Below are 15,163 nucleotides of genomic sequence, written 5' to 3'. Positions count from 1 at the left end.
ACCACTGCTAATTTATTACCATATATAACGAGTTTTAGCGTGGAAGATTTCACATGGGTCCAGTTTTGGGAATTTGAAAAATGTATGGCGTCAGCTAATAACCACAACATTATATGTAAAGTGTTTGTACACACTTTGAATCCTTATGAAAAATTTGCCCTTTTTTTAACATCGATAACCCGAATTTCCATAAGGATTCAGAGTGTGTAGCAATGTGTAAATACTGGATTTACAGTGTTGTAGTTATTAACTGATGTCGTACATTACTCAAAATCCCCAAACCGAGCACCTATGTAAGATTCCACAACATCATTTACGTCTTACAACACTAATCCACATTCCTTGTTCAACATTTTTATCGGAAAGTATGTCTGGATTTTGAAAAAATGTCTTTATGAGAAAGCGTGACGCGAAAATATTCCCAAATTCTACTGGAGTGTTTGAAACCGTTAAACTAATATCTGCTTGAGCATGAAATCAAAGGACGAAAGTTTTGCAATATTAAAATCACAAACACTCTCAGGGTATCAAAGTTAAACAAATGACTGGGTGAGCCTCATTGAAGAACACATTGATAGATTGATAAGGAGGATTAATGAGGAGAAATGAAATAAACATCCATTGTTCAAAAGTTTTGTTTTCTGGGACTTTCTTAATTTGACAGGATCATATTGAATGTTTTTAGAAAAATCATTTTCTTTTTAATTTTTTTATTCAGTTGCAGTTCATTGGCATGTCATACGATTGGCAATATTTGCCAGCTTGAATACGTTTATCTGTGGTCATTGATTTAACTTTATTTTGAGGTATTGGTCCTAACTTTAATTGTTTAAAACTAAAACAAAACGTACATGAGAAAAATGTTCGATATTTTACTTTTTATATCTTAATAAAAATATCATAAACAATAATTTCCGTATGATATTGTTTCAATAAAGTGAACATCAATCCAACTTTGCAAACATTACAACTAACAATAAATTAGCTGTACTACACATTTCAAATAATTACTTAAGTCATTGCCATTGACATAATATAAATTTAATAATTTCTTACATCAATAAAACATATTTAAAATTCAAAACATGACAAATTTTAGAAATTAATCCATAAGCATTAAGTATGGCATAAGAAGCAGGTTTGTACTTTCAGAATATTTAATACCATTTGATAAATTTACAAAGATACAACTGATATCAATACACAAAATATTGGCATACAAATGTAACACATTTATATTTGTTTAGGAAAGTGTCATTTTGACAGACGTTTGTATTCTATTACACATAAAATTCTGTCTCTGCACTTACAAACTGATCTTATAATGATATACTTCATCTAACACTGTGTTAGCGGTTCCATAATCTCCCATACTGTATTGTTAGAATGGAAGGAGGACAATATAAGGTGGCTATATATATCATTTTTAAGTCAACATTTTTATCATATAACATATAATTTTAACATATGCTTTTAATTAACTGTCACAGATTTCACAATAAAGAGTGCCATCATGACTTCGAACCAATTTTGAATTATTTCAGTGTGAAGGCTTGCCATTACAAAAGAAATGTTATTGTTAATGGACACATTCACCATAGCACATTTGTAACAAAATGTCATCAATGTTAGTTATATTGTCACATGTCACGTAGGGTCGAATCACTTGTCAGGTAGGGTTGAATCATACTTTTTTTGGCAGTGGATTGACAATCATGCTTTCAATACACTCAAACACAGTATGAGGATCTTGGTCAGCGTTTACATGTTGTGCATCCACATAAAAGTCTGAAATTTCCTCCACATATGCATTGTAGGTTGCAAGACGTTTGTTGACCTCTTCAGTCTCATCTTTAGGGTGTTTCTGTAGCCTTGTCTTCACATCCTCAGTGCGTGGGGGGTTGTACAACATGTGGTAGCGATCTCCAGTAATCGGGTCTGTGGCTCGCAGTGTCAGACGTTCCACCACAGAATCATTGGGTACATTCAAGAAGAACACTCTAAAATAGTTCAAGTGTACACATTCAAAAAATTAAATGTTGGTTGGGGAAAATATTAAAATTTGATATAATTTCACTAGTATAAACTGAATTTTGATACAACTGTGACCAATAAATATATCATTGCTCATGAAACAAGATTCCTCCTCAAGTTTGATGCAGTTAGGGACTTTGAAACAAGAAAGACAACACATTTCCTGTTTCATGGAACAATTATCATTCAAGCTAATCTAAATATTTCCTGGATACTCGAAAATCATATATGACCTATCACTTCATTTGTATTTATGAAACAAAAACATTGTTGAACATGTACATTACACATATTGTTTCAAATTTTCACAGGAATGAGTGAGGGACATGTGTGATAATGATGCTTTTTAATTTTGCAGGAATGTATTTCTTAATCTATCAAAATGGCCGACATATGAGGTGTCAAGCAGGACAGCATCAATTAATAGTGTCCTGAAATATCTTGATATATATACCCTTCATACTGCAATTGAACCTCTATTACAATTTATTAAATTTCAGCCTCTTTCATAACTGCTTTTTAAATCTTGATCAATGCTCTACAAAACAAGACACAATTTGGCGAGTTGCAGTCCCCCACCGACACACCATCTCACCAAGATGAAACTACATCCAAGTATGTAGTTCTAGTGACTGGTAGTGTAGGAGACAGGGCCCAGATAAACTTCAATTTAGATGTAGGTCAACGGTCACAATGTAGCTCAGAGTGACCTACTACTGATACCTGATACATCGCTTCATCAAGGTGAATCCATAACCAATGTATGGAGTTCCAGTGATTAGTAGTGTAGAAGGTTAGAGTGACCTACTTATGATACGGGTCACCCAGTACCATCAAGCTGAACTTTCATCCCCAATATTATATTTCAGTGATTAGCATGATAGGAGACAGGGCCCAGACAACCATTTTCTATGATAGAGGACAAAGATGGAAAGGTTTGTCACAATGACTTGCTTCTGATACTTAACACACTGTGGCACTAGCAAAACCTGAAGTATTAGGTTCTCATGATAAATATAGTAGTATATAAGGCCTGGACAAGCTTTTTCTATAATGTTGGTCAAGGTTCAAAAGGTAAGTCACAATGACCTACTTTCGATACAGAAAACACGATCTCACGCATATCCAAAGTATGAAGTTCCCATGATAAGTATTGTAGAAGACAGAGCCAGAACAAGAAAGCAGGAGGACAGATGGAAAGACAGATGGACATAACACAAAACCATAGCCCCCTCTAGTTCCAGGTGAGGGATTAATTAAAATAACAGATTCACAACTCACCTGTTTGGAACAAAACCTTCCTGTGTAAGAGCCTCTGCCTGTTCCCGGGTACGAGGGTACCCATGTAATACCCAGCCCCTACTCATACAATCCAGCTGAGAAAGGCGCTGTCTGAGGATCTCCATCACTGTCACATCAGGCACTGTTAGGCACAAATACATACCCGTATTATTTTATTTCTCACTATGCCACCATGCCATTGGAAAGAAGAGGCCCAGGAGGCCTGCATTGCTCACATTTTATTCAATGTACATTAAAAATAGAAACAGTGTTAATATCACAAATATATTGACATGTACACCATTAGCATTGAAATTGGTACATGTGATCAATTACAACCAATTTCCACAACAAACAGCTTCTTATACTCAACTCGAAACAGTAATAGTTATGGATTATAGGTAAATGCCATTTCTTTTTATTTTCTCAAAATTTGTTGGGCTTTGACCTAACAACACCCTTCCACCAAATATCCTGCTTCTTGGACTTTTGGTTTATCAGATGAAGTTTCAATAAATTTTATCCCTATGACTTTCAATTTCAGTCAAGTTGATTTCTTTTCACAAATTTGTCAGGCATCATCATGCTTCTGCATCTTTAGGTTAGTCAGAAGAAAACATTTTGAAGGTTTAACAAATTTGGCCCTGGTGACCTTGAATAAGGTTCAAGGTCATTTCTTACTGCAAACTATGTCAGGCTTCATTCTAGGAACCTATCACCTGAATTCGTGCTTCTATGCTTTTTGATTAGTCAGAAGTTTTAGGATTTTAACAAATTTGACCCCTGTGACCTAACATGTTGGTCAAGGTCATTTCTTTTCAAACAATAAGTCAGGCTTCATCAAAGGAACCTATTAGCCAAATATCATGCTTCTGTGTCTTTTGGTTAATCAGAAAATGTTGTTTAACGGCCAACCAAACCGCATTTTGTTTAAAACAACATACAAGGTTGATAATGTGCAATGACAAAACAAAAAAAATTGAAGAGCTAGTGATAAATTTAGGAAACAGATTGAGAACTCACCCATCATATCCTTTGAGACATATGGTATAGCTGTCTGACCTTCCTTGGTTTCATCTGCTATTGCTTGCTTAATCATGGAGCCACAGGACACTGCATCAAAATAAACAATGCTAAATGTTAATCTGTTAAAATGAAATGGCTATATGTAAGAAGCAAAGATAACAGATTACAGTTCTACTGAATCAAGAATATGAAAATAAAAACCAGACTAACCGCTAACAAGGTTGTATTTGGTAGCAAGAAGGGAGGCTTGGACACCCTTGCCTGATCCTGTGGCACCCAGTAACACCACCCGAGGGGTGTGTGGGGCATTTGTTCTTGCTTGGCCGCACAAGTATGTAAACACTGCAAGTGGAAAAAACCAAAGCTCAGTACAATTTGTATTACCACTCATTTTTTCTTAGTACTTTTTTGCAATATGTTAAATTGAGTAAATTCTAAACTTGAAATGTTATCAACAGTGAGAAAAAACATTAAGCAAAACTTTTCACATACCCTGGCACTTTTGACCACTATCAATTTAAAGTGCATTTACAATATCTAAAATTTCTTGGCATTTCAATCAAGTTTAAGGGAAAATAATGCATCAATGGTTGTGTGTGCATTTCTTAAATTGATGGGGGTTTTTATAAAAATAATCCAAAATTGAATCTATTTCTGTTTTACAAAGCTTGGAGATAAATGATGATATAGTTTTTGTCTAAACAATTGAATTACATATACAAACCTTGAAGGAAGACATCTGCCTGTGGCTGATCAGCATTGACTGTTTTAAGTCCCTTATTGAAACAAGTGAGGATACCATCTATATGCCTATGGTACTCTATGAGTTTGGCCACCATGTCATCCTCCCCATAGCCCTCAGCCTCTTCCAGACGGCTCTGTACCTCATTAGAGGATGGCCAGTCAAAGGTGGTGTGATATATGTCTGTAAGTTTAATGTAAGTCAATGGAAACTGGGTTTAAATCATAGGTTATATAAACTGTTTGACACAAGAAGAATATTTTATACCAATTTCTTGTTGAAAGATGAAAAATAAACCCACTACATGAAAAAAGAAACATTCTCATGACCTGAGAAATTTAGGTCAAGGTCACTCATATCAAAGTTTTTTACCCCATGATGCTACTAGCCATCATGACCATTCACAAGAGAAGAAATTGTTTAAAAAATTCTAATGTGTATAGTTGATGCCTCGTTTTGATGCCAGACTGATGAAATGTACCACAATGTTCACTCAATTTCCTTTCAAACAGCCAATAACTTTAACTGTACTTACAAATGATTATCCATGGTCCTTTACACTTTGATGCTCCTAAATATAGGTACTGCTAAAAGACATTTTTTTTTTTCAATTTTTTTTCACAATTGATTACTTGTCTGGTTACTGTAAGGGTTATAACTCCATATATCTTAAACTGACCTCCAGTTTTTGGATCCACTCGCTTTCCATGGGCTCTTTCAATCAAAACTGTGTCTGGAGCATCTAGCAGAACTATAAATAAACATTACAGACACAATTAAAGAAACAATCAATTTCTTGTAATTATTCATTTGTACCATTTCTCATCATAATATGAAAAGATTTTAAAAAACTACAATAAAAACAATTAGAGAGCAGTTTCTTACCAAACTCCTATTTCAGCTGATTAATAGTGATAAGAACAAAATGTCAATCTAGATTATGTATACATTTTGATTTAATTTTACATACAGAAAATTTTGCAAAACTACAAATTGACTTGAGTGACATACCACAATGTTTCGGATGAATTCCTATAGCCTGCATAGCCAAGGCTTGTTCTCTGGTCTGTGGAAAACCTTCCATTACCCAGCCCTTCTTTACACAGTCTGGAAGTTTAACCCTATCTGCAATCACCTTCACCCAAATATCTGTTGGAATGGGCTATAAATAAAGGATGAAATAATGACATGTTTCATATTGACCAATCAGAACAGTATCTTCTATTCAATGTAACCAAAACAATTAATTTCCTGATCGAATACAGGGGAGTCGATAAACGTAGTATGTACATACAGCATAGCTGGTACAACACTGATACTGAAAAGAATTTTACACATATATAAAGGTACTCGCATGAGCTGCATTAGACAACAGATAATAGTGGAAATGATGAAATGGTACTGAATGACTTGCAAAAAAAATTACAAGCAACCTTCTTTGTTTGTGTCAACAGTATTAAAACCTGATAATTAAAGACTAAAGTGATACAAGGTATTTTCTGCTTTATACTTGAAGAGTATGCTTTTACTGGTTATATTTTCACATTCTAAATGACTATATATGGTAATATGTAACACCAAGTATTTCCTTTATATTTCAAATATATAATGATTTGAACTTTGTCTTTTACACTGCTTTGAGTCTCTGATTTGATATTCAATTCGAATTGTTTCACATTTGTTTTTGCATGGAATTCTATGATAAAATAGGTTGAAGTTCACAGAAATCTTTACCTTTCATCATACGATAACTTACTTGTTTTTTCTTCTGTAGATCGAGCATCTTCATCTTAAGATCAGTCTCTGCTTCCATAATGAGGTTATCTGTTGTGAGATGGGCTGTCCTAAGTTTGGTGGCACACATCTTAGAAATTGTCTTCTTTCCAGATGCAGGTGGCCCAATGATAATTACCTGTGGAACTTGAATTACAAGAGAACAGATGTTAAATAAATCCTTACCACACATTGTAACAATTTTCAGAAGCAGAATGGGGAAATGCAATTAAAGACTTGGAGATTAAAACCAATAAAACTACCTATGATTGACCACAACAATGGGATCAAACCCAACAGACAATACAATTAAATATTTCTAATTTCTTGGTTTAAGAAAATATGTATGGCATTTTTTCTTAAACTGATATACTCTATAACACTAACCTTAAAAAATACTAACTAACAAGTGTACATAGTTTCCTTACCATCATGGGTATCTCGCTTCAACAAGTCAATGAGAAATGCCACAGGATCAGCAGGTTTGTTGATTATCAGCTGCTCCATCAGTTTCTGCATGTTGAAAAAGAAGAACAAAAAAATGGTACCGATACATGATGAAAAAATTAATTTCTTTTGGTTACTGAAAATCAACACAAAAACTATTTTACTGACTTGCTAGTCTTTTTCCTGAGTTAGAGAAGTTTGGTAGAGCAATATGTTATAGCTAGTATTTATAAGGGTTAAGTTTATAGCTTCATGCACTCAACTTTATTCAACCCACCTCACAAGTTGGTAACTCAATTGTCCATATTCAGTTTACGTGCAAACTAGTTTCATTACCAAGAAGGATATTTACAATATAAATATGGTAATTTTTGCACACGTTGTCAGAGTGTAGGCGGCCAAATGATCAAAGTAACCAGTCAAATTTGCTGGCGACCAACTCTTATGGAAAACCCTGGTTGTAATTTATGAACTTAGTAACCCTATCAAAATATAATTAAAAATCAAAATATTAAAATCTGAATCATGGATGTCTATCATTGTCCATAGAAATTATACATCCACATGTTTTCACATTGATTTGGTTTGAACAGTATCTTTTATATCTCATTCTGTAAAGTTGTGTTTGGTCCAGCTGGCCACATTTTTATTCCTCACTTCAATGTGTACTGATTACTGTATAAGATACAGTAAGTTCAGAACATTGGCATTGTACGTTCTTTATTATCCACTCTACTAGTTACTTATTGATTACCTTGGTGTGCAGTGACAGTGTTTTGAATGGTCATCAGGTAAAACGACATAATGCTATTTTTCTGTTTTTTACTTTGCATATTGCACACACCACTTATGTCGACACGATATTCAGTATATTGAAAGAGGTCGATAAAATGGTAGATGTAATCTTATCTGTTGGTATTGAGATGATGTTTATGATATTTGAACATTATTACGAGTATATTTCATAAAAATAATTTGAAACCTTCAAATATTGATCAAAAGTAAAGAACTATCAGGTGATTGTAACATTTTACACGAATTTATATAGCAGGTCAGAATTATTATTAATGTGGCAAATATCAAGTTGACCTGACGGAACCATGTGGTGTTGGCGACAAGGCTACGTGTAGTTAATCAAGATGGAAACATCTCTGGATTTGAAAAGACGCACTGGAACTTAAATGGGCTCTTGAAACTATTACATGTAGTAGTTTTGAAAATAAGCATAGACATTTTGAAACAGACACAGACCTGCATCATGTGCATGACATATAAACTATGATTTTACCTTGTACATATCGAAAATTCCATGTTTTTCAGCATATGTGCTAAACTCTGGAGGGATCAACAGCGGTCTCTTCGTTTGATCCATGTTTGTTTTTCAATGAACAACTATCTACAAAGAGACACTGTGCTTTTCGTTTTGATCAACGTTGATGTTGTTGGCGTCAATGGTTGCTATGTTTAGGCAAGAGGAGAGATTTTATGTAACGACGTGTTTGATTGGTCGATACGAAAGCTGATAGTTAATACTAATATTAAAATTGGAATTTTAAAAAAATCCGGAATACAAATACAAGGCATAATATAAAACACTACAAGTTTCGTTAAAAGTTGACAAAATATGAACTATCAATTATACATGTAGCTATTCCAATACATATTTTAAAGTTAAAACCGATGATGATCGCGAAAAAAAAGACATTTTCAAATTAATTGACTTCCCCGTTCCACTCCGGAAGGCCTAAGGAAGTCAAGTAAAATGTGCCGACAAAGAGTTGTGAAGCACTGGTTATTTTAATACAAGTGCCAATCGTGGATTCCTGACCAATGCTCTTGAACTAGCGCCATTTCTCAAGGTCCACCTGTAGAATCTATCTCACATTCACGACCATATCGATGTAGTGATTTTTCGGGTTGGTCAGATTTCAAATGTACCACATCTTGACGAAACTCCTGTATTTTTCCTCATTTCTACTGAAACGTGGCGGGGAATTATCTGAAAATTAAACCAAGAGAATATTCTTAATCTTTCACCTCTGGCACATGAATGTTCATCTCCTTTTTTGGTAGGATCATGTACAGGGCACGACAAACTAACATATATACTTGTGATGTTCTCATCAGCACTACCGCTACAGTACAAGTTTAATCTTCACAGTAATGGACATGACTTTGCTTATTTCAAACTATCGGATGGATACTACCAGTGTTGTTTGTTTAGAATTTCATCTGTGTACTTTTGTGATGAAATAATGATAAAGAAAAATAAGATCACGAAAGAATAAGACATCATTGACGGATTTGTGGCAGGTTGTAGACTACGGTTCGATTATCTTGACTTAAATTGATTTCAGCACGTGGTAACAATAAATTGAAAATATACTTTACACAGCAGTAGATATGATGATACGTTCTCGTTAAAAGGGAACAAATGCCCATAAACCGAACAGATGTCATCCGTTACTGATCTACATCTAATCTACATACGGGCATCAAATACTGAATTTTTGAAATGGTTTGGGAGAACAATTATTTTGTAAAATACTGTATCAAATCACACATTGCTTTAATTTTGTTATTGTTCAACGTGAGTGGGTTTCGAGGGATGTGTTATGTCGGAAGACAAATAGGGCGCTAATAATTATCTATCATAAACGGCGTTCTGGAGTCTGAGCTCAGTCTACCTTTGGATAAATATTCAACATTATTGTTGGTAACGAAAGGGTAGCGATATGGTTATTTAAAAGTGATATTTTTTTTTATTGTATCATTTCGGGGAAATTATTTGGAACCGAATATAACAGAGTTGTAAAGGTTGTTTTTGGTGTAACACATCATCTGCATCCCGCTTGTCACCCGTCCTCCGTCTGTCTGAAGAACCGAAAAAACATGACATATGACGTAAGAATTTAATGTTTTATAACGAAATGGCGTTTAAATGGCTTATTGAAAGGTCACGGGAAATTCAATGAGAAGAACTTGCTAAAATAACGTATTAACATAATAATTAAGTTCACGACAATAGTTCAAACGATATCTTCCCTATTTTCCAAAGGATTCATTCACATCTTCACCTCACGACGACAGAGAGAGAAGAAAGATAGACGATGTAGTTAAATCAATATCTGGTCAGTGACGGAGTCAGCATTTCCTTAGTCACGTACTGAGGATTAAATAGTGGCAAATGGACCGGATTCGGATGTCGATTCAGAGATATGTTCACTGTTTGATCTGTATATAAAGAAACAGCAGTACAACTATATCGTTATAGCACCGAATGAGCCCCTGGTTAAAGATACAATAAACTGGCAGTTTGTTTCAGGTGATTGACATCATCTGTACTTCATAGTAGTCGACAGTGTGCATGTGTCGTTGTTATTTAATTTGGGGGGGGGGGTCCATATTAAGGCAATCCTGAAGGTATAAGTATACTACCCAAATAACCACATAAAAAATCGAATTGGCCACATTTATCAGGCTTTACACAATGGCACACTACCAATAGTTTATCGTTATGAGATTAGCGCTTCAAAGCTAATCTTTATTTATCTAAATATGAGACTTATGAAAAATTCTGTACTTTTATCTATCACACATATAATCGCAAAGATATCCCGGTAACTCTGGAAAATAATATTGTTATAACCAGATACGATCAAAATTTATTTTCAAATAAAATATAATATCACTCTCTGGTTTATCTTACACGTTCATTTAACATATATGTATAGTTCATAATTCGCAGGATTCAGAAAAGTAATATGCGTGTTACACAAGAGAAAGCAGCTGGAGGAGACATACTATGTCTGCAGGTATCCGCGGTAAACAAATACGATAGAAGGGTGTTCTCTCCATTTGTGGTGGAGTAAAATGTTGATCTGTTTCACAATACATTCCTTTTAGTCGCATATATCACTAATAGGGATAAGATAATTTCAGGGTGATTTTCTGTAAAATATAATTATTCCATTTTCATTTCTTTCAAATTTATTATAACAACTCATAATCATACTTATGATATATGATATAAACTCTCCATGTTTGACAGATTTATTTTAATATACAGGATACTATGTACTTCGGACATCAGGTGTTAAATGAACAAATGTCATAGCAATATAAGATGTATGTTGAGCGTCATATTCCGTACTTTACACAGTTAACTCATTACCAGCAATTTTGCCTGTTTAAGGGAGATAACTCATACTGCACCTTAAATCCCAATCGGGGTCAAGTCGGGATAATCATGTTACCTGTACATTCTATACATAGGACCAAAGTCAGACTGTGATAAACATACTTGACCTTTTATTTCCTTTACAGAATAACAACAATAAATTATTATTATTATTATTGTATATATTTTTATTTTTATTTCTGTCATATCAAGAAATATTTTATCATTGGTATTTCTTAACATCAAACATTACTTAATATTATGTATTACATTATATTATGTATTGTTTTATATCACGTATTACTTAATATCATGTATTACTTTACATCATATATTACTTAATATCTTCTTCTACTATACTTCTTTTTGTTCAACTTTGAAACATACATGTTATGTTTTTTGTCTCCTAACGCAATAAAAAATAATAATACAAGTATTTGACGTTCTTTGAAATTATCAGATATCTAAAACGTACGAAATTCAATTAATTATGGTAATAGTGCATCTCCCCATCAAGATTCTGACATGGCTTTCGATCAATTTTGGTTTTCCAGGGTCACCTTTCGGGCGCCGTTTTAGTATTTATCTTCAAAATGTGATATCAATAATTCGAAAGATTGATATCATAAATTAGAATAAGTGATATCAGTAATTGATTTACTGATATCAGTGATTCGAGTTGATGATATCAGTAAATGAATACCCAGTTAAATTCATTATTTGGCTGTAAACTCAAATATCATCTTAAAAAGGTGTTCTTCGCTTTGTGTATAGGACACTGCGAATTTTGATATATATATATTTGGATTAACACTTTTTCCTGATGTAATCTTCAACATTGTACTACGTGAAATAAGTTAATAAGAAAAATAAAATTTTGTACTGAGTTGACGTCTCTCAAAAAAATAAGGTTAAACAAAATACGAAACAAACTGAATAACATAAGATCCCCAGCAAATGGAATAAGAGAAATAATTTGCGTGAAATAAAGCTGATTTACAGACGGTGCAGGAATGACAATTACTCCTGTGTTGAAGCAATCACATCCCACAGGCACTCGAGGCCAGGATATTATTTTTTAAACATTGATTTTTGTTTTAGCACTCATGACTGACGTTATTTAAACGAAATATCAGCAGAATTCAAGTTTATATGCCGGTTGACAAATCCGAGGTCCACGGTCATTAAAAATACACAAGGCAAGCAACTCCAGATTTTAAAAAATCGACCCCTCGCTTGGAAACTGGCTCAAAAAAAGTAGTTATGATAAGTTCCTTGTAAAACAATATGTATCCGTAGGTAGTGTGTATATTTACCTTTTATTTGGTGCATAACATTACAGGCAACGAGAAATTCACAATACGTACATGAGATTAACATCTCAATAACCGGAGATTTTATCGTCCATGTAATTATCTTTGACGGAAGTAACATGCCATTTCAAGGGCGGTCACTCCGAGTTTTTGGGAGAGGAGTTCCGGATAGCACTATGCCAGTGAACAGGTAAGAAAGATTCCGATGTCATTACGCGCGTATCTTCAAAATAGATATTTTTATTTCTACAAATACATTTGCGGGGATGGAAAAATAATGGCTGGGCAAAAAAGTCCACATTTGCCAACTCGGATACAATATCATGGTAAGGGATTATACAGAATGCATCAACTTTCAATCAAGCTGGCGGTAATGAGAATTTTTTTTTCAAAAAAAAAATAAGAAAAAAATCATGCAGATGATGAAATATTACTTTGACATTATATTCAAGGTCATGGATAAACCCTTAAATAACATCTTCTGATAACCAAAAAGGCCTTGGGTCATGATATTTGGTCAGGAAGTCCATTGTATGGATGTTTGCCAAAAGATACAGTACCTGTAGCAATACAAGCCCTTTGGGCCTCTTGGTTAATAAGTAATATGTATTTCTTTTCAAATATTCTCAATAACTTGACAAAAATCACTATGGAAAAAATCATTTAATTTCCAATTTCTAAGTTAATATATTTCCCCCACGATATTTTTCATAAATTGCGCCCTTTTTTCATTATCTGCATGATTTTTTTCTATTTTTTTTTGAAAAAAAATTCTCATTACCGCCAGCTTGATTGAAAGTTGATGCATTCTGTATAATCCCTTACCATGATATTGTATCCGAGTTGGCAAATGTGGACTTTTTTGCCCAGCCATTATTTTTCCATCCCCGCAAATGTATTTGTAGAAATAAAAATATCTATTTTGAAGTTACGCGCGTAATGACATCGGAATCTTTCTTACCTGTTCACTGGTATAGTGCTATCCGGAACTCCTCTCCCAAAAACTCGGAGTGACCGCCCTTGAAATGGCATGTTCATTCATTCATTCATTCATTTCTTTATTCCTCCAAAAGATGAAGAGTTACAAATAAATGAAAAAGATATTAACATATTTTAAGATACATGTACACAAGATAGTGAGATTAGTTGTCGATCAAATAAAGAAGTAAATATCCAGAAAGAGAAAGTGAGCAATTAAATTACTAAAGCATTCCAAATGACACCAATGCAGTCGATGATAGCAACCTTTTATCAAAAGAAGTTACTGAAATGTAAGGCGAGACACCTTTTCGGAGAACACACAACAATCACGTAAAAAGTGGAAGAAAAGGTCATCGTATCCTCCGAAAATGTCTTGAATATTTTCGGGAGGAGAACAGAGAAATGTGGCTACCTGAGCCTCACGAGAAGCCTGGTCAACAGTTATATAAACATGTACAGGGTAATCATTTACAATTTTGGTAAATATATCATCACGTAGAGACAAAATATCTATATGTGAGCAGTCTAATAAACAATGTGCGACTGCGTCATTTACAAACGTGCTGCACTTTGCACACATTAGCTGACAAGAAGGAGACATAGTCCATAATTTAGCAACGCTAGCACAAATGTTATCCAAAGATGGGAAACGTTTTGAAAGAAGCCAGATATTTGAAGGCCTAATTTCGATTTGCAAATAGTTAAACCTAGAAAAGTCACTGCTGAGAAGAAGACGTTGTTTCCAGTCAGTAGTGTAATTACGCAATAAGACATTTTTTGTCAAAAATTTCCATTTTTGTTTCGATGGAAAGTACCCTGATTGCAAAAATGTATGTAACACATCAAGTAAATCATGCTCATGAAATATGTTCAAAACATCTGAGACAAGATCTTTTTCTTCTTTACAGACTTCAAAATAACTATGAAAAAGACGAAGCATAAACAATCTTTTAGCGGAAAAATGAGTATCAAGTCTACATAGACTAGCAAAAAAACGAAGTTTGGCTAAATCGACCTCGACTTGTATAGAAGTAAGACCTAACATGCTTAGAGCGATGTCTGAACGTGTGCGACGAGAGAACCTTTGAATGAGTTTTGCACAAAGGTGATGTACAGTTTCAATGCGAGACCAGTCTGAATCTGTCAGAGAAAACCAGAGTTCACAGCCGAAGAGGCATCTTGGCATAACAACAGACTTGTATAATTTCACACCCGTGATAGGGTTCATACCAGTATCAAAAAAGTTGCAGTTAAGTAGCGCAAAACATTGACTGCGTAGCCTGTTAACAATGTCATGGATATCTGGAGATCCAATTTTGAACTTGTTAAGAAAAATGCCGACATGTTTCGTATTGGCTGACTCCGAAACAATCCCATTACCCAGAA

The 15,163-nt window shown here is 34.1% G+C and overlaps 1 protein-coding gene across 1 annotated transcript; it reads right to left on the bottom strand.

The window, feature by feature from the left end:
* Nucleotides 1-1,606: 1,606 nt before the first annotated feature.
* LOC132546423 (adenylate kinase 8-like) lies at nucleotides 1,607-8,675 on the bottom strand. The gene is made up of 10 exons (XM_060210136.1): nucleotides 8,592-8,675; nucleotides 7,285-7,369; nucleotides 6,840-7,003; nucleotides 6,095-6,245; nucleotides 5,763-5,834; nucleotides 5,066-5,266; nucleotides 4,552-4,683; nucleotides 4,339-4,428; nucleotides 3,316-3,457; nucleotides 1,607-2,000 (listed from the first exon to the last, which is right to left on the bottom strand). Exons 1-10 carry the CDS (start codon nucleotides 8,673-8,675, stop codon nucleotides 1,685-1,687), a joined length of 1,437 nt encoding a protein of 478 aa, XP_060066119.1. The 3' UTR covers nucleotides 1,607-1,684.
* Between the last annotated feature and the right edge of the window lie 6,488 nt (nucleotides 8,676-15,163).

Source organism: Ylistrum balloti, unplaced genomic scaffold, assembly GCF_031769215.1.
Source record: "Ylistrum balloti isolate Yb309-2 unplaced genomic scaffold, AGI_CSIRO_Ybal_v1 Utg369888, whole genome shotgun sequence".
Lineage (NCBI taxonomy): Eukaryota > Metazoa > Mollusca > Bivalvia > Pectinida > Pectinidae > Ylistrum > Ylistrum balloti.
The sequence above is the reverse complement of the archived record's forward strand: the minus strand, read 5'-3'. Positions and strand labels throughout refer to the sequence as shown.

What these genes read in the sequence shown, in the direction of transcription:
- LOC132546423 (XM_060210136.1), bottom strand. Translation starts at nt 8,675, where the DNA reads ATGGATCAAACGAAGAGACCGCTGTTGATCCCTCCAGAGTTTAGCACA. An exon ending in GAAGCGAGATACCCATGATG is followed by an intron (nt 7,004 to 7,284) that starts GTAAGGAAACTA and finishes TTGTAATTCAAG; the next exon opens with TTCCACAGGTAATTATCATT. An exon ending in CAAATACAACCTTGTTAGCG is followed by an intron (nt 4,429 to 4,551) that starts GTTAGTCTGGTT and finishes ATTTTGATGCAG; the next exon opens with TGTCCTGTGGCTCCATGATT.